The 20805-nt window shown below is 38.0% G+C and overlaps 1 protein-coding gene across 1 annotated transcript in view; it reads right to left on the bottom strand.

Annotated features, from left to right (window-relative positions):
* LOC124171934 (serine/threonine-protein kinase atr-like) overlaps positions 1–20805 on the bottom strand; it is a 176967-nt gene that overhangs the window by 7184 nt on the left and 148978 nt on the right. Inside the window, exons 35-39 of the mRNA XM_046551370.1 lie at positions 20609–20732; positions 20214–20321; positions 7476–7614; positions 6258–6372; positions 1333–1486 (exon numbers count right to left, since the gene is read on the bottom strand). Coding sequence (XP_046407326.1) covers positions 1333–1486; positions 6258–6372; positions 7476–7614; positions 20214–20321; positions 20609–20732 — 640 coding nt within the window. The remainder of the gene's footprint in view (positions 1–1332; positions 1487–6257; positions 6373–7475; positions 7615–20213; positions 20322–20608; positions 20733–20805) is intronic.

The raw sequence follows: 20805 nt of genomic DNA, 5'->3' as shown, positions 1-20805 counted from the left end.
TTATTTAAGTATTATTTAACCTGTGCTAAATGCCCGAAGTATTGAATTAAGTAATTCGTGCATCCATTCAGTGATAGTGAAAGTCTTGAAGTGATATTTGTTCTTGACTGTGTTTATTTAATAATTTATTGTGTGTCTTGAGTTTTTGAGCAATTACTGATATTTGTATTTAATATGCATTATGCGTATGTGTGTTACGTTGCCAATAAGAACCGACAAACATTGTCAGAGGACTGTGTTTCTTGTAGGTTTGTTTGTGAGAAGTGAAATCACATCGTGTTCATATATATTCAATAATGGCGTGTTTCTCTTTTAAAATCACACGTATTATATGGGCATAGTGCAGAATCCGAATTGTGTTAATTTAAGGAAGTGTTTTTTTGATGAAGACATGTGAAATATTTGTTGCTGTGGTAGTTGTTCTGTTAATGATGACAAAGCTTGCTTTTCTATAACTATTCAAGATTTTTATAACTGATGGAAAAGCACAATAAAAGTTTTTCTTACAATCTTTCAAATGAATTTCAACTTTGAATTCTATGTTTACATAAATTATCTATTGTCTATTATGTCCAAATTAGCAACAGCAAACAGGTAAGGAACAGACTAGGCGTTCCAATTTACATTCTACCAACAGTCGCCTGGCTGTTGTCACTCGGACAAGGAACAGGGAACTAACAGCCTAAAAAAACAGGCAACGAACAGATAGCGAACAGTCCCCCACCTGTTCACTGGCTGTGGTCCAACAAGTAAGGAACAGAGAATGGCGCTTCCTTAACAGGGAGTGAACAGACAAGTAACCCTTTTCTCACAGACAAGGCGTTCCAATTTACATTCTACGAACAGTCGCCTGCCTGTTCTCTCTTGGTCAAGGAACAGGGAACGAACAGCCAACTGAACAGACAACAAACAGGCGTTATTGTTACAGAAATCGACAGGGCGCACCTCCTCCCCTTGGCTGTGCTTCAAGTTTCTCTCAGAGTCACCCCTACCCACCCTCCTTCCTACCCTACCTCCTCCTTCCCCAAATCCGCTTCCCATGCTCCCAACTAATCAGCCTGTAGACTTTGTCATCTCACTCCTATTGGCTTTGCTATTTCAGGAATATGTTCTCTAAATTCAGTAAATATTTACTGATGATATTGACTGTTCATCGAAGCCATGGTTGTGTAATAAATAATCATGCGGAGGTTCTCAAAGTTATTTTCTTGTTGGTTATCCATGTGTAACAATGAATATTAAATGGGATACAAAAGCTTACATGCTCTCTTAACTGAAACAAAGAAATTTCAAACCATGTGTAAAAAGTGAAAAAAATTTAGATAGACTTACCATATTGAAAATGCAGCTAAAATCCACATGAACCGTATCCCCATTAGTAGAATCAAACATAACATTCTCTCCATGCCTATCACCAAGACCGAGCACATATCCCACAATAGACATCACTGCAGTTGTTCGTGTATACGCATTTCGTGCCATATACCTGAAAAAAAATGAGAACGCATTACATGATGCACATGGTCAAGTTATTTAGAGCCCAGTTTCATAGCAGACTGCAGTTATGTTGCAGTGATTATTCCATAACTTGTTGTGAGAAAGGAAGAGGGACAACTAAAAGTATTAACCCTCTCAGTGTCTTGGGCCGATATATTGGCTCCCACATATGCTATTGTTAAAATTCTTAAAACTAATTCAAAATGAAATGTCTAAGAAAATGTAATTCTAAATTGAATAATGAAATTATAATTTTTTCTGAAGTGCTACATATCATTAATTCACACATCACATTTCACACTAGTACCCCAGGCACTAAGTTAGCACTAAGAGGGTTAAAAATAGAATGTCATTTGAATTGACCAAGACATTTTTATGAGAAAAGACTCAATAGGAGTACTCTGAAGCAGCAGCTATTTTTGTTGCCCAAACTTCCAACCACAGGCATCGCCAAATCACTAACAAATTACTTTTTTATACTATTCGATCAACAGGGTTTATTGCAAATAAATGCAGTGATGATACTTTCACAAGCTTTTTGTGGTTTTCAACCATTGATTATGATCGTGGTGTGCCTCCTGTTCTTTCGGAGCAGCTGGCAAGAAAAGACAACCATTTATTGAAAAAAATCAGTAAGTTTTCATGCACAGAATAATTAATAAAATTGAAATTGAAAAATATGGTAATTAATATCATAATTACCGTATTTTTCAATTGCTACTGTGCACCTTACGTATAATGCACACCCAAACCTTCCTATTTATAATAAATGTGTATAGATACCGCACGCCCAGGCTTCGCTTTGTTAATATCAGCATTCAGCTGATCTAGACACCCTCCAACCCCTCCAAGTTCTATGGAAGTGCCATCTACATGATAATTATCTCAAACCTGTATTGAGCTAAGCTTGTACGAGTAAGAATTTTCTCAAGAAAATTACTGATGGAGAAAAAAAATACTGGAAGAAAATCGTATAAAGCGATGTTTAAGCTAGAAGTCGTCAATTTCCCGAAAGAAAAAGGAAATCATGAGGCTGCCAGAAAATTTAGCGTGGGAGAGCCCAGCATACCGGAATGGAGGATGGGAGAAGAGGTGATCAAGCGTTTACACCAAAAGAAACGTGCAATGAGATTCAGGAAATGCTTCTGGCCTGAACTTGAAAAAACTCTTCTCAAATGGGTCATTTCTGAGAGGGCGAAAGGAAGCTAAGTGTCAACAGCTAGCCTGTTGCTGAAGGCAAAGGACTAGCAGAAGAATACAAAATACAAAGCCTGCCCATCGTGGTGATTTAGAGTCATGGAGCAAAATAATCTGAGTATTCGTACATCTTCGAGTGTTAGGCAAAAACTACCCCACGACTGGGAGGCCAAGGGAGAGAAATTTAGACTATACGTCAAAGAAAATCTGTGTGATGTGGATCCTGCACATTTCGGCAATATGGATGAAGTGCCAGTTAGTTTTGATCTTCCTGGTTCCAGGACAGTACATTTAAAAGGATCCAAAGAAGTTTCTGTAACCACAAATGGAAACGAGAAGTCTAACCTTACCATTGTCTTATGGGTAGCCTCTGATAGTGGAAACCACCTTCCACCTTTGATCATTTTTAAGAGGAAAACATTGCCCAAAGGAAACTTCCCGAAAGGCATCTTGATTGCTGCTAATGAGAAGGGATGGATTAATCAAGAGAGTATGAAAGTGTGGGTTGAAACCGTGTAGGAAAAAAGGAAACAATCCTTTTTCAAACCAAAATCTTTATTGATAATGGAGTATTGCTGTGCTCATATTACTGAAAACACGAAACAGTTAGTGAACAAGTATGTATTCCAAACTGGCAATAATTCCAGGTTGATTTACAAAAAAGATCCAACCGCTGGATTTATCCGTCAATAAATCTTTTAAATAGAGATGGGTCGAATAGCAGATTTCTCGAACTCGAATATCGAATTTGAATATTAAATCATTGCTCGAATATTCGAATACTAAACGATGAATGTGGGAATATTTGACTAGGTTGCCTATGCAGCAGGAAACACAAGATTTTGGGGAGTAATTTTGATTTCCTTTAAAGGATTCGAACAGGAATTAAGCTGATTAATGGAATATTTTAATTTTATGGAAACAATTGGGCATTTAGTTGATTCAACTAACATCTCTTTCAAATATTCTAAGGGGACACACCACCTCGCAAAAAATGATTGCATGCCGTCTCGGCATTTACACTGCTACGATAGATTTCTGTCTGATGTATACATTCTTATCTACCAAATGCCATTTCAGCAGCACGCCCATCTGATACTCAGCTTCATCCAACTTCTTATTTTCAACAGGTAGCTCGCTTTACCCCCACTCCTGCTGTCAAGTGCTAACGGACAATCTGAGGCATTTTGCAAAATACAAGCTCTTATCTCCACCGGATTTTCTTCAATCATTTTCAGTCCATCTTTGGAAGTTCTCACGAGATAAGAAGATGAATTCAAATTGCTATTAGGGGGAAACCAAATACCCTGAGAAAATATCCCTTCGTCTGTGACTGTAACATTAGAGATTTATAGCACAACTCACAAATTGTAACTTGACATATGTTTTCGGAAAAAATACTGCATCAACTTGGGAGAAGCTCTGCTGCTCATATCGAGTCTCGCCAGAATGCTAAGTCTCCGTCGTATTGTGACATTTATTTCCTTAAGTTAAACGCTTAAATAAAGTCAGATATGTGTCGCGTTTGGTTTATTCTTTTTTAAATTACGCACACATTACTAATAGTATTTCAATCCAATAAAGGTGAAATATCAATTGCCAAAAGTCATTGTTAGACACCTTTTGGGCTATTAGGTGATTCATGCAGCAGTTGACCTCCAGAAACTGGGAACTTTGAAGCAGGTAGGCTGAAAAAGGTCAGTGGGTGAGAAAAGGGGGGGTGCGAAACAAGTTTCTATTGTTCTCGTGTAACTTGATATTTTTTTCGAAGCTAAGATCTTCGTAATATGATCCCTGCGCGAGCTGGGACCTTTTTTATTTCGGAGAGGAGGAAAGCCTCAGAGGGGGGGCTAGTGCTGAAAGGAGGGGGATAGCTGATCTTGACCAATGTAACTATCCCACGGTACTCATGCAGCAGTTGACCTCCAGAAATGAAGAACTTCTTCAGCAGAGTTAACTTTGGAGAGTGAACTTGGTGATGTGCCTGAAGAGATACTACATGCACTTGATTCATTTTATTGTGATTCAGATGACGAATTTACCAGATTTGAGTGATCTCCCTATCCCATCATGTGTTTATGGGCATGTCTATATAATACGGCGTATTCATGAAGTACTATGTACTAGAATAAAGATGTTACACACATTAGAAGTATAGAAATGAAGTATAGAAATTAATTGTTTCTTCATTTTCTCACAGATTTACTAGATGAAATAACTGTAACAGTGGCAGATCTGTATAAAGTAGAATGCAATTAGAAAGACATGCTTACAGACTAATTTATTTTTGTGAGACTTCTTTAAATTATTGTTTACATATATATGTAAATGTTTGAATTTTTCCATTTTTATTACTTAACGCACATCGTCATTTCTTTTGGTTATCTGAACATTTTTGTATGATAACGCGTGCGTTATCAATTGCAAAATATGGTCTAATTAACTCAGCTAGAGAAATTCTTGAAACATATTGGGTTTCCAGCCAAACATAAAACTTAATCAAAAGTATGATTGGTTCAAAGCAGACTTTTTCACATATGGTAGAAAGGTCCTCTTGCTCAAGGCCTTATTACTCTGCTATCACTACAAGAACCCATACAGCACAGGGAGAAATTTACTCATGTATCCTGAGTCGAAATTTGGTGTAAGTAATAAGTTGAGAATTCGCCCATTTTTACACGTGTACTTGCTGTGCAAATTTGGTCTAACTCCCTTGGCCTTTATATACAAAAAATATGAAGCTAAATGTGGTAATGCATGTGCTGTGGTCAGCAGTCATCTGAACACGATCCAAGTTTCAAGCTTGATGATTCTAAAAAGTCGTCCACCTTAATGCCAGCAAAATTTTCCCAACAAAGTCTGGCTAAAATCATTTTACAAATCATCTTGCAGCATCTATTACATATATAGGTGTATATTTTATTAGGACTATATATATATTTTCCTGTCAAGGTATGAACACATTAATCATCAATTGCAACTAAAATGATCCTGTCTATCAACTTAAAATTCTCAGTAATTACAAATTATTTCCATTGTAATCTCGCACCACGCAAATTGAACGCTGGGAAAACAATCACGTAACGATACAACTTTGGCGACTCGAACCGGAAACATCAACGACATCAATAATTTGGTCATTCTCTTTATCGTGTGCTTGCGCTCAGTGAAACAACTTAAGGTTTTACCCAGGTTTTGTGGTTTTTAAACTATTCAGCAGTACTTAAAAAAATAAAAAACAGAAAAGTGATAGAATAATCCGAAAGTGACATCATATTCAGTTACGTCCGAAAAACACCCAAAAATACCAAAATTTCAAAACTTCAAGTGCAATGCGGCATGTTTTCCCGTCATCGGATGACAAAAATAATTTTCGCAACTTTTTTTTCCCACCAAATGGAACAAAACTCATGAGCATACCAAAAGAAATTCGAAAATTTTAAAAATAAGGTCCACCCTAACCATACAATCACCATGTAAAATAGTAGAAATAGCCTAAACACACGACATAAAAATAAAAATTATCACAAAATCAGTAAGTCCATAAATTAATCAGTACTCACCATCCCTGAGGATCCGAGAAAGTTTGCTGAAACCATAAATCAAAAACTGGAGGGTGCCTGGGGAGTAGTTTTTCAAGGAAAACAGACCTTTTCTTGCTCAATGGGTCCTTCAAAGCTGTAACACAATAAAAATAACTAAGTCTCAAACCAGCAGCTCAATCAAGAGCTAAATTCACATAATATCATGTCAGGTGTACAGGCATTTTCATTCTGAAAAGATGAAAATGCAATCACATTGCCTTGATACATTAGAATTTAAATGATTCATCAGCAATAAAATTAGATTTAAAAAACTGAGTTTTCACAAAAAAGACTAGCCTTCTTCCATGCAAAAAAATTGACACGCATTGATACAGGCATGAAAAGGAAAATTGCAAGTGTTACCAGAATTTAGACAACTACTAGCAATCATAGTCGGCCTTTCCTGATTTAGGGATATTTTATCCAAGTCCGGACTTCTCCCAGACCCTTCATTGGTCTTAGCAACCCACATGCCACCCAAAATGTCAGCTTGGGGTGGCGCAAACTCACTCTTAGCGTGATATCCCGAGCACCAAGGGCAGAAATGAAAGATAATTGAGGTGATGCCCAACAAATGTCTACCAAGTCATTGTAAAAAACAGAAAAGTGATAGAATAATCCAAGAGTGACATCATCTCCAGTTATGTCGGATTGATTATTGAAGGGTGGTTCATTACCGTGGAGCCTGGTACGCAATACCTCACTGTGATAATGTGTCTTGAGATCCAACATGCATAGAGAAGTGGCTTTTAGGTATAAATGCATAAATTATTTTTAAGATTGTTTATTAAGCAGGTGAAATAAAAATTTGGATTGGAGAGCCACCTTGAAAATTATCATCTTTTCAATTTTTCCAGAAATAACAGGGTTGTAACTGCCTTCCCCCACAGAAGTGCACGGAAAAAGCTTGCTGGTAAGGCCAAGGAACGCTCAGTTTTCAATGGCCCAAGGATGCTAGTATGTCAGAGAAAAATAATATAGTTAGCTATACGAAAAGTAAACATAAAGGCTCCTGTACTATTTTACAGATCTACATATTGCCACAGAGAAAACATGAATTTAAGAAACTTGCACAATAGAAATGCCGTAGAAGAAAATGAAGGATGGGATAGTTAGATAAGACAAACATCATAAGTAGTTTTGACACATCTTACAAAGGCAGAAAATAAATGCGTACAAGCTTAAGAAAATAATTACCACACATTAGTTTTCTCAGTTCCGTAGCTGATGTTGCTTTTCCCATTTTGGCATAAATGGTCGAGAGGAGTGACCGCAAGCCAATTAAATTCGGCACCCATTCAATTACACCACAGTCCTCATTTAGGGGCACAACACTCTGAAAAATATATCAATCAAATAAATAATGTTTTCAAAAATCACCCAACATATCTGCACTAAAAAAATATGTACATAACAGGGATGTGCGTGGTATTTTAAGCTCTGGTAGTGACGGACTGGAGCCACACCAGGCCGATGCCAGTAGTTTTTTCTCTCCTTCAAACTTCACATTTGACTGACTCGTTTACAGACCAACTATAGGACTATAGAGATTTAGGAGAAGTATTCCACATTAGGAAATGAAATAAATACTTTCATTTCCTCAGGTCATCGTGGTAATCCAGCTGGACTTAAACTAACTATAACTTACCATCAAAAGAATAAATTGCAATAGGGTAGTTTCCTTCATCAAAGAAAACGAAAGGCATTGATTGCGATTCGTTAACCACCATTAGTGTATTCATAACATACAAATTATTTGGTTTTATAAATACTGGTTTAGACGAATGGTAATGGTCAATTTTATCCTCATTTAAAAAAGGCCAGATTGGCGCCCATGCGATGCCACTCCACGTGACACCACAGGGACCTAAATTCTATACGAGTAGATAGGAGTTTTACATCATCTGAGATTACCAATGCATGCATGAGGCACAGAGCTCAGAGAAACATGTCTTAATAATCACCTATTAAAACTGGCTAAGGTCGGAAAGTTTCCTTCGTTTGATAAGGTATTAATAAACCTTATTTAAGCCAAGCGCTACCATCTAGCAGGGTACTCTGCTACCTGCTAGCATCCTGTGTAGTATCAACACTCAAAGACTTTCCCCGAGGTCACCTCACCTGCAGCAGCAGGAACCAGGATGACGTCACAGGGAGTTTTCCCAGCATTCATACTTAGCCGTCACGTTTTCGCGCACTTGAAAATTTTTACTTTTCATTTAATCACAAAAAATAGATACCCTCATTTAGAAATCTAAAAGCGTGAAATACGTACTCCAGGAGTAATAATCTTTCGATTTAAGCAATAAAAAAATAATAGGAAACCACCCTATTCTTTAATGATCAACCTGAGGCTGTACCTTCCTTTCACTATTACTTTGAAATCCATATTTCCTGCACCCCAAAAGGCATAGCTGTGGAGTGTTGCAATATATGCTGAAAATCGACTTCATCGAGGCCAATCACATAAAATTTCTTACCTCCCCCAACCTAACCCTCCTCAGCAACATCAATGTGGCATAAAGTGGTATGGGGAGTTTGCCTCATGCCTTTGCCATACACCCACAAAGACCATTAACCCCCTAAGACACAGTTGACGCATCGAGATGAAATAAAGAGTTTCAGATTACAATAGTCATGAAGGGTGAAAGTAACAATATTCTTTCAAATGTGCCAATTAAGAGTGAGGGAACTTCCACAAGATTGCCACAAAATTTAGTTGAAAGTTGTACATAGTGTGTAGCCACCATGGACTTTCCAAAGATATCATCTATGAAAGGAAAGGAAAAACTTAGGCCTTCAGGAGCTTCGTCGATTAAGCACTGCCATGTTTGAGCAGCATTACGAGTTCCATGTGGCATAAATATGAACTCAAAAAGGCCAAATCTTTTAGATGTCTTGAGCAGCCATTGGAATTTGAGTGAAGGCCTTGGCACAGTCAATAACGCTGAAGATGGTGCATCCCTGAAGAGCATGGGAGAAATGTTTCAGATGGCAGACTGGGTATTGGTCCGAGATTGCGCTGGCGTTGAGGGCTCTGTAGTCACCACAAGGTTGCAAGCTACTGTCCTTCTTGGGAGCCATGAGAAATGGTGAGGCGTAGAAGGTGTGTGAGCGACGAACAGTGCCTTTGTGTATTCGTAGCTCAAATTCTGCCTATGCATCTCGAAGTCGATCCAGGGCCAGACATCGGGCACAGTAGTAGATCAGGGGTCCAGGTTGTAGGTGTATGTGATGCTTAGTGTGATGATGGATCTTCTGGGGAGTCTCTGATGGCCGGGTGATACCAGGAAACTCGGCCAGGAGGTCATGGTAAGATGAAGAATCTGACAAAGTGCTCACGCTGTCTTGGGAGGATCGACTGCGATGACTTTATGTAGAATGGCCAGTGTTTATGTCGATGAGCTGCTCGGTGGCCATGTTAGGAACGAGGTGAAAGTGGGTTAGGAAATCTGCCCCGATGATTGGCTCAGTAATGTCGGCAACAATGAATCTCCAAAGAAAGTCACTTGGGAGGCCGAACTGAAGGCGTGGAAGTAAAGTACAGTAGGTACGGATTCGGCTGTTATTGGCTGCGAAGAGCTCATAGTCAGCACAGGTCCATTGTTCGGGGCATAATTTGATCGAGAGATTTGATCCTTCGTCTATGAGGAAATGCCATTGGGAGAGGCAGTCGGTGAGGCTGAGATGGCAGCCTATGATTTAATGGCTTGCGGTCACCATTACGAGTCGCTGTATGAGTTTACCAGACTCACTACATTTGTGGAGCATAGTTGGATACAGTGTCTTGCTTCGACCACAAATTTGTGAACGTAGTGACAAATCACAGGTAATGTCTGTGGAGCGAGTGTGATGAGGTAGAGATCTGTCCCAAGTCCAAGTCTGTGAGTGTGGAGGATTGCTTAGACAAGTTAATAGACCTTGGAGCTGCTTTGAGATATCCTCAGCCCATTGGGCCAATGCCGGAATTGTCAGGTGAATGGCACACAGCATGGATGTCGGGTGCAATCAGAGGCAGAGCAACAGCAACAATGCGGTTGGCCACATCTGCACGTTGATCGAGTGGAAGTGTAGTAACCTGACCTTGGAGGATGGACTCCTCATTGAGGGGAAGACATAGTAACTAGAAGGTGTGCAGGAATGAGTCCTCCACATGTGTGGTGCCTATAAAGAACTGCATGCGTCCTAGCAGTTGAGAAGGCTAGGTATCACCTAGCTCTTTTGCTTTGAGAAGTTGCCACACCTGTTGATCATCAGAGACAGAGATGAAAATGAAAAAGCAGGAGCAATTTCCACAATTTTACATTTATTAATACGACCGGTTTCGCTTTTCAGCATCATCAGGTACCACCTGATGATGCTGAAAAGCGAAACCGGTTGTATTAATAAATGTAAAATTGTGGAAATTGCTCCTGCTTTTTCATTTTCATTATGTCACGTTTCCACTCCATCTCGCCTGAAACCTCAGACTATATACCAGAGACAGAGATGCTCTGTATCAATAGATTTTTCAGTGTCTAATAACGATTTGCAGCAGGTGGATTCATTTTAAGGTCGCTAATTTCACTGACAAAACAATGGTCCAGATTTCCCACAAAGTAATCATATTTAGCCTGGTCTGAGGTGATGTTGGCCAGAGAAAATTGTGCTTCGACCTTGGCGATCCATACTGCAGATTGAGCTGGCCAAAAATAAGGCAGTTTTGGAGTGATGTGGGAGATGGCAACAGTGTCTCGAATAAATGTTAGCTGTTGGCTGTGTTTTATTTGCTGTGCGATGAGTTGCTGATGGAGTTCCTTGAGTTTCTCCTGAATTTTGGCAAGTTGCTCTGCGTCTGCCATGGTGGTTTGTTGTCGGGGTCACCACAGTAGTGTTTGCTAAGCTGAATGAAATTCTTATGTAGCTGCTGTAGAGGAGCGTTTATTTCCACTTCAGAATACAGATTGCTTTGGTAGCTGAGATGGCTTGTTCATACATTAGCAGCGAACTCTCTCAAATGCCAAAACTTCAGCAAACATTCTGGAATTTCTCTGGAATGGACCGAAAAAATACCAGCTGGCACCAAGATTTGAATGGTCGTCCGGTTGGGAATCAAATACAAATCCAACTTCTCACTGTGGCAAATGATACACCACAGTCTCTTCTATTATGGCATTAATTTTTGGGAAATCAAAATCAACGCCACCATTATAGCTTGTATGAAAGCCATATAAGACAAGAACAAGATGGAATTTTATTCCGCTAAACCACAGCTATTTCATTTTATACTGCTTCCTTGGCTGGTCCTTACCACAGCACTGTCCCCAATATCCACACAAGTTTTGCTTACCTAAAGATCATCATCCATGCACACATAGTCCAGTTTTGATGATGAAATTCCAAAACCAAGTTATGTAATAAGGTCCTAGACGATTGGTAACCAGAAAAGGACACAGTTGTGCCAAGGAAGAGCACACTCTTCCATCTCTTTCTTAGTTCATTCCTTCCTCTTTGCCTGAGGGCATGCTCTCTCCCTTCCAAAGTATTTCTCTTACCCCACCATTTCTCAGAAAAGATAGCCCTCGTTTAAGATACTTAAGTTCAGCACATTATATTCTGGACATCAAAATGATTATCAGTGGGTAACATAACCCCTGAATGTAACACTCAGTAAGCTCGTCTTAATCTAATTTAGCTAATTAGTATGGAATAAGCAATCGGTGAATGTTTAAAATTTCATTTGTTTAGGAGTTGCCAGCGTAGTTTGGGTGAGTTTTGCTCGGTGCATAAAAGGAACACATCAGAGTCAGGGCAGAGGATTTCAGGTGCTAAGGATAGATTTCTGCTTGATAATTCATGCATGATTATCTAATAATCCACGCATTGCTCTTCAATCATCATCATTGAAACTAGCAACCAATATGCCACTTCAGTAAGCTTTATTTTGGCAATCTTGAGAAGTGAAGTAGGCATGAGGTTTGACAAGAGGAGAGTGAAACACATAATGGGAGGGGAGTAAAACAAAGAACGAAGGGGTTGTAACACCAAGAGAACAAGGAAGTGGGCTTAATGGAAGATTCAACCTTGCTTTGGATTTTGGGAAGACAAATGCAAAGCTGGTTAGGAAATAGGAAGAAGGATTTTTTCTTTCATAATTCTTTGCTATGGGCCACTTAAATAGAGGATCATCAATATCCTCATGTTTAGAGCAGCAAATTTGAGTCAATGAACTCCCTAAGTCATGTGCTCACTAGATTTTTCAATTTATCCAATTTTTTAATCTACATGATAAAGTACTGAGTGAAATTTTGTACTTTTTAGCCACATAGTCTCATTCATCCTATCTTCCATGATAATTTCAAATTTTATATTTAAACTTAACACTTTCATCTTCCTTTACTGCCCTACTTAGCAGGGTTGATTGATTTAAATCACTTCGATTTAAATCATGATTCAAATCACGATTTAAATCACTCGATTTTTATTTTTAAAAAATCAGGTGATTTAAATCATAATGTGATCTATATGTTTGATTTTTAAAGAGTCAAGAAAAGGAAGCTGTATGTGTATAATTTTGATTTTTATGTCTTAATTCATACAATGATTTGACAATTATCAGCACAATGGTGGCTGTTAAATATAAATGATACTGTAGGAATGCATGTAGCATGAAAATTTTTAAAAATCTTACATTTCAGTTTTTCAATAGAAAATACAATTAGCGCAAAGAAAATCATCAGTAAAATTGACAGATAATAACTTGAGCCACATTTAATTCTTAGAAAAATTCCATGACTTGCATCAATTTTTAATGAGAGTGAGTGTAAGTGAGTAGTCGGTCTGTCAGCCCAAAGTAAATGTGGGATCAAGGAAAAAATTGTTTTTTCTTCTAATTACAAGGGGAAGGCAGTGCACTATGTCACATAAATGAAGGCACAATAAAGGAAAAAGACAACATTGGACAATTAGATTAAACAAAAATTTTACAACGAAGTTGCATATTTTACAGCATGAAGAGCAAATATAAGTTATCATGCACTATAATGCCAATTACAGACAAAGTGAGTGATATAGGATATTAATAAATACCTCATGTCACTCACTAATCATGGTTAACAAGTGTTTTTATATTGAGAAGTTCGTATATACAAAAAGAAAACCATGTACTTATCATATAGTATTCCTATCAAAACTGTGCAATGAGGACACCTACTTTGGATGGCTATCATTTAAATGCTTCTATAAGACAACTAACGTTGCAGCTTTATTGTGTCCTAATTTATTCTGCAATTTTGAATGAACTAAGTTAAAAGTGGAAAAGACTTTCCTCTCCAGCTGATGATGCTGGGAAAATGAAAAGCTGTTCAATTATTCTTACGATAGAATTTCCTTGGTGCTTATCTGGTTTAGAGTATGTTGCCTCTTATTGTTTCTGCAAACGATCATTCTCCAATATGCTGCCCAAAAAATTAGTTTTGCAAATAACTGAATTTTTGGTGAATGGAGAATCATAAAGATACTGTTACATTTTGTATTTTTGGGTATTGGAGGGGTGAAGACTTCATATTGCATCACATAGCTAGTTGGGGCCAGAGATCACCTTACTTCGTCTCCCTCTTGATTTCTTAACTGCTGAGATAATAATAATAATAATTTATTTGTCCGGCGATTTGTTCTTACAAATATAGGACACGTCAATTATGGTACAAAAATACATAGATACAAAAAACTACAAGGTATTACCATACATCATGTAAAAAGCAAGGTGTTATGGATGAAGAAAATCATCCACAGAATAAAATAACTTTTTCAAAAGAAACTCATGAAGCTTTGATTTGAAGAGATATATGTTTTTGACTCCCTTCACTTCTGGTGGGAGTTTGTTAAATAGCAGTAGGCCCATGTGCCAAGGTGCATAACTTGAGTTCTTGGTTCTTGTAAATGTTTGATGGAGGCTTGTAGAACTCCTTGTATAATGACAGTGGTAATCACTATTTGTTGCATAATTCGAAAGATTCTTTTTTGCACAGACAATTACAGCATACATATATACACAGGGGAGAGGTAAAATGTTGACTTTCTTAAAAAGAGGGCGACATGGAGCATAAACAGGCACCTTGCCGATAATACGGAGTATCCTCTTTTGAATTTTGAAGATTATTTTGGAATTGGGTCTAGGGCCCCAGAAGAGTATACTAAACATTACATGTGAGTAGAATTCACCATAATAAATTGATAATAGTACATCAATATCTACAGTTTTTCGGATAGACAGGATCAAAAAACAGACAGAACTCAATTTACTGCGAAGCTTCTGAATATGTTCCTCCCAAGATATTTGATTATCAAGAGTTACACCCAGGAAAGAGGAACTGAGGTTTTGTGGAATAGGTTTACCATCAGTCTTGACAGAGATCTGTGATTGCTGTTTATTCTTGTTGCAAAAGTAAATTAAATTAGATTTCTCCACATTGAGGAGGAGAGAATTTTGATTACACCACTCTTGTAAGACACGTGCTGCATCATTAGATTTTAAGGTCAGGCTTTCCATTGATGTGGCAGACACTAAAACATTGGTATCATCAGCGTACAATACTGGAAGTACACCTGGTACATATTTAAACATATCTGGGAGGTCATTTATAAATAAAAGGAACAGAACTGGTCCCAGAACTGAGCCCTGGGGAACGCCCATGACAATTTTTTTCTCAGGGGACATAAAATTGGTTCCATCCCTTCTAAGGACAACACTTTGTCGCCTATCACTCAGGTAAGACTCAATCCACTTGTAGCCTGCACCTCTAATTCCAAACATTTCAAGTTTTTGCAGTAATAGACCGTGATTGACACAGTCAAACGCTTTAGAAAAGTCAAAGGAGAGAATAAGTGATTCTAGTCTGTTATCCAGATCATCTAATATTTTATTCACAACCTGGTAAGTGGCAGTAGTAGTAGACCTTGATTTCCTAAAGCCATGTTGGGCGGTGGATAATAATTTTTGAGATTCCAAATAAGCTATGAGACGTGAATAAAATACTACCTCAAAAATCTTACTGAACTGATTCAGTAGAGAGATTGGACGATATGAATTCATCCTCTGTCGACTGCCCTTACCTTTGTATAGAGGGATGATCTTTGCTACTTTGAGTGGACCTGGAAAAATGCCTAACCGTAAAGATTCATTGATCAAGAATAATAATGGGGACATGATTGCATGGAAAGAACGCTTTATTACAACCATTGGAATCTCATCAAGGCCAGCAGTAAACTTATTGCTTAGTTTCCGGATAACATTCCTTAATTCTGAATCAGAACAAGGCTGAAGAAATAAGGAATTACAAGGTGTTACTGTTCGGGAATATTTAGTATGTTGATTCAATTTGGGTAGTTGATGTGACAGAAAAAAATCATTGAGGGCAGAGGCCATTTGAAAATTATCATCCAAAATGGTATTGTCCTGGGAGTTCAAGAGTTTAAAGTCTGACCTATTACTCTTGCTATGTTTCGATTCTTTAACAATTTTCCAAATTTCTTTAGTTTTATTTGCTGCATTATTAATTCTTTGGTTATTGTATGTCTTCTTGGCATTCTGAAGGATATACCTATAATTCTTTTTCAAGACAGTATACTCGCGTCTATCAGTGGGGTCCGTTTTACCATTGAAGTACAGAGCCATGTCTTTCATGTACCTCGATAAGTTACGAATTTCTTGCGAGACCCAAGGTTTTTTGTAGCTTGTCCTTGAATAACTTCTACTTTTTACTGGCAAGATGGGAAAGCAATAGTCGAAGTACTCTAGGTATGATGAGTAAAAGAGATTGAAGCTGTCATCAAAAGAGGACATGTGATAAATGCTAGACCAATCATGAGAATTTAGCAATTCACAGAAAGTGATAATATTTTCTTCAGAGAAGAGTCTCTTATATGAGGTTGAACTCATTTTTGAAGAACTAACTTCAATTTTGCAAAGTAATGGGAAATGATCTGATATATGAGACACAACAACTTTAGTTTCAACAGTCATCGGGTCAGAATTCGTACAGATGTAATCAATGAGGGTCACGGAAGTATGACTAACTCTTGTTGGTTCATCATTTGTGATATTCAGATTGAAAGAAGAAAGAATATCTAACAATTCCCATTTTTCTCTAGAATCTTGAAGAACATTGCAGTTGAAGTCTCCAGTAATGATAAGAAAAGGATTCTCAACGTCATTATGAATTAGTTCAAGAAGTTCGGATAGTTTGTCGAGAAAAATATTGAAACTGCTGGAAGGAGAGCGATAGACGGTCACTAAATAGATTTCTCTCTTGTCAAGTTCAATTTTAGTCATGCAAGATTCAAACACTTGTTCTTCGTTCAGCCTATCATAGGGGACTTTCACAGGGATGTATCTTAAATTCCGAGATACGAGGATTAAGACGCCACCATTTTTTAGCATAGATCGACTAAAAAAATCTGCTACAATGTAGCCGGGCAGATGGAAAGTGTTCACTTCGTCGGCCGAAAGCCAATGTTCGTTAAGGCAGAGAACGTCTGGTTTATGGTCACTCACAAAAACTTCTAGATCAAGGGTCTTGTTGCGTACACATTGAATGTTAATGTGGAGTACCTTTAAATGCTGCTCTATCACGTTGGCGCTATATGGTATGGGTTAGTCCATGGAAACTTCACCATACACAGGAAAATGGTCTGATATATCGCTATCAATGACTGTTGATTTAACAATGGAGATGTTGATATTAGTAAATATGTTATCGATCAATGATGCTGATGCATGAGATACTCGTGTGGGTATATCATTAATCAATGGAGTTAATGATAAAGTTTGTAACAGGTTTATAAAATCAGTTTTATCAGGGGTCTCACATAGAAAGTTACAATTAAAATCACCAGCTACAATGATACTGACATCCTGATATGTATCCATTACCCATCTGAGGAGGCTATCAAATTTCCCAAGAAATAATTGGAAATCACCAGAGGGTGAACGATACACTGAAATGCAGATAATAGTATCAGTACCGACAGACACTTTGCAGATAGCATACTCGAAGACTTGTTCCACACATAGGTCATGACATGGGATTCTGATAGCTTCACTCATTAAATTGTGCCTGGAATAGATAGCTACTCCACCATTTTTCAGATTCGATCTACAGAAGTAATTAACTAAATAATAATCCTGAAGTATAGTTTGCTGAATCTCATCAGTCTTTAGCCAGTGCTCGCAAATACAGACTATGTCTACATGGTGTTCAGCTAGAAGAAGTTCAATCTCAGCTATTTTATTTCTAATGCATTGTATATTAATGTGCAGCACTGAAAACGTAGCTAGTCAGGAGACACTCTCACTGTTTCTTTTTGGAGCAAATGCTCCATTGGCGAGATCAACGTCAGCAGTATTTTTTGGCCATATAAATTTGTTAACAATTACACCCTCAGGCCAGAGGGATCGATCCCTCAATTTTTTAAAGTCATTTTGATCGATGCAAACTTTAAATGAGCCGTAGGCGCTTTTAGTGTTTTCAATAGCATCACATGAAATGCATTTCACAGAAAACTTATCTTTAATATGCCCTGCTACTTCCTCCTTGGGCGTCTCTTTGTCTAGGCGCCCTATGTAGACGAACATGGTTCTTTTTGCCACTCGGAGGCTGAGCGTAGCACCATTTACGTCAGATTTACCAGTTCCTATGATTTGGGCTGATTTCTTCTTCTGCCCAGCGTGTTTCTTCTTTGCGGTAACGACCTTAAATTCTTCATCGTCCGCAGGTTGCTGGTCCTCTTGCTGATTCCGTTGTTTGTTAAGTTGAGATTCGTGCGACGTCCGTTGCCCCGGAGTTTTCTTAGGTGACAGCGGCGACAGTTCAATCGTCGAATTTTCACATTTTTGGATCACTTCACCGTTCGTTATCGTCATCGATTTCGATGGTTTTGGATTATTTCCGTCACAGAGTCTGCCAGCACTTTGATCGCAATTCACTCCAGTCACTTCCGAAAACGAGACTTTTTTCTTCGGAGCGACTACGAAATTATTTTTTAATTGTACAAGTTCAGCTTTTAAAACTTCGATGTCGGCAGCCATATTGGCAATGTTAGCCCCGAGGGACCGGCACTTTAAACATTTCCAATATAGATCACGGCACTCTGATAATGCTTTCAGTGCGATTTCGTTCATGTTCGTACATTTGTGGTGGTACGTCACACGTAATGTGAGATCACATTACCTATACATTGTACTGCTTGAGCATTACCATTTCAACCCATACTACTGGTTCATGGCTCACAGTCGAAGGCTTTGGTTAGAATACTAGAGTATCCATTGAAAAAAAATTGTTTTCTGATTTAACTTCTAAGCGTAGGCACCGTACAAAGTTGCAATTACAGAATTTTTCTAAACTTCATATGCTTTAGAACCGCGTAATATGTATAGCACAGTTGATACTTCCAATGACAAGTTTGTACTATGCTGGCCTAATTTATAATTTGATACCATTTGCATTTCCATAGTTCTCTCCCCTGATTGACTAAATGTTGTATCAAATTTAGAGTCCGTTGCCTCTTATTGTTTCAGCAAACGATCATTCTCCATTATGCTGCCCAAATAGTTGGTTTTGTAATTAACTGAATCTTTGATGGATGGAGAATCATAAAAATCCTATTTAAATCAATAAAATCCGTTTTAAATCAAAAAAATCAACAAAAATGATTTTTTTGAAAAAAATCATGATTTTTATCAACTACTGCTACTTGGTGATCAATTTCACAAGACCATCTATATGATTGCGCACTCAGATAATGCAGCAAAGGATGCAGAAGGAAATCACCAGAGAGTGACAAACACGGGCAGGGTCCACGGCAGAGTTGTGGAGGGGTGGCAAGCCACAGGGGGTGGGAGTTGCCCAACACATTTCAGAGATAGGTTTTGCCCAGCCCATGGCATGGGTGGGAGTTCGCGTGTTCTTCTAGCCTGAGGAGTTCTAGCACTCATGGTAGATTTATCTTGGTTTGTCCTACTTCTGATTTGAAGTACACGCTTCGGTTTTTGACAGAGTTCAAACCTCATGATCAACAAATCACAGAAAATGAGGACAATGATTTGGAAGGCAAAGGTGATCGCACGGCTATGCCTAGTATTTCTATGGATGAACTATGTGCTGTAGGACCTCACAAAGGCCCAAGCCTTTACAGTCACAGTTATTCTGAACCTCAATTTGTTATAAGCTAGAGTATGCTCAACACTGAGGGATGTGTAGTCCTAGAGTCTGGGCCTTCTGTAGGCACACCAAAGGTGCCAGCCTCTTCGATTTGGAACTTCTTCACCTCATATGCTGAAAAAACATCTGCCAAGTGCAATTTTTGTTTAGCATTTTAACTCTCTAGTGGGTCTAAAACAAGTTTGCACTGCCATTTGCAAAGCAAACACACTGAACTATTGGCATTTATTGAACAAAGAAGTTAATGAGAAAAGTGCCATAAGGTCACTGAAAGAATCAAATCTTACATGATTCATCTTTCATATAATTGCAAAAATGCCTTTACTCTCGGCTACTCTAAGGAGTTGGATAGATAATTAAATTATACTGTCAAGAAAGTAATAGAAGTTACCACATTTCAATATTCCACTTGGAATATTCAAGACATTTCATTCATCTCCTAATTCTGACACAATTGCCATCAACGTTCCTCATCTTTTTCCTTTATCAGGTCAAGTGTTAAGAAGAGAAAATGCACTCGGTGATAGAAAAAGTGAGAAAATATTGGAGCATGCATTATCATATAGCCTGATCCAGAAATTACCATAGTTCATACTACTCCACCTGATACTCATGAGTAGTCACAATGCCACCCGATACTCATCTGGAGATCAAAACGTACTACTCGCACATCCCTAAAAATGATACACGTGAAAGCTACAGCACACAAAACTTCTGAAGAGAGATATCAACTTACATATGTCCGGATGTGCAAAAACCTTTGGCATGCTTCCGCATCACTCTGAAGGTAAGAATTTACAATTCTGTTGAACTCCATCACACGTAAATCTTTCCGCAAATCATCCTAAAACATTGTAATTTTAGAGTTAGGCACGTGGATTTATAGCAATGGGTTTCAAAAGTAGCATAGAAAATAAATGTCAAAATAATAACTGCTATGAGAAAAATAAGCAACACACTCGTGCAAAATAAATTTCATTCTTATTCTACAGCACAGACAAATCATATTTACCTAGACCCCTAACTTGAAAACAATTTAATATAAATAGACACTTAGGCGACCCTATGCCATACTAGACAAATACCTATCAATAGGTTTGATCATTTATTAGAACCGACAAATTAACTTGCCTTGGCTTTGCAAAGAAGGGTATATTGCAAACCATCTGATCCCCGGAAACTAATTTTTTTGGGCTTCTGAAGTGATTGAAATACATATATTCTCTCATCAATTCCACTGATGTAAACAGGCTCCCTGCAAATTGAAACAATGAATTTAAACATTTTTCACAAATTACCTTCAAGTAAAATTTTTACATCAAAATATA

The sequence above is a fragment of the Ischnura elegans genome, chromosome X (assembly GCF_921293095.1).
Source record: "Ischnura elegans chromosome X, ioIscEleg1.1, whole genome shotgun sequence".
Classification (NCBI taxonomy): Eukaryota; Metazoa; Arthropoda; class Insecta; order Odonata; family Coenagrionidae; genus Ischnura; species Ischnura elegans.
Note: the sequence above shows the minus strand (reverse complement) of the source record. Positions and strands in the feature narration are given on the sequence as shown.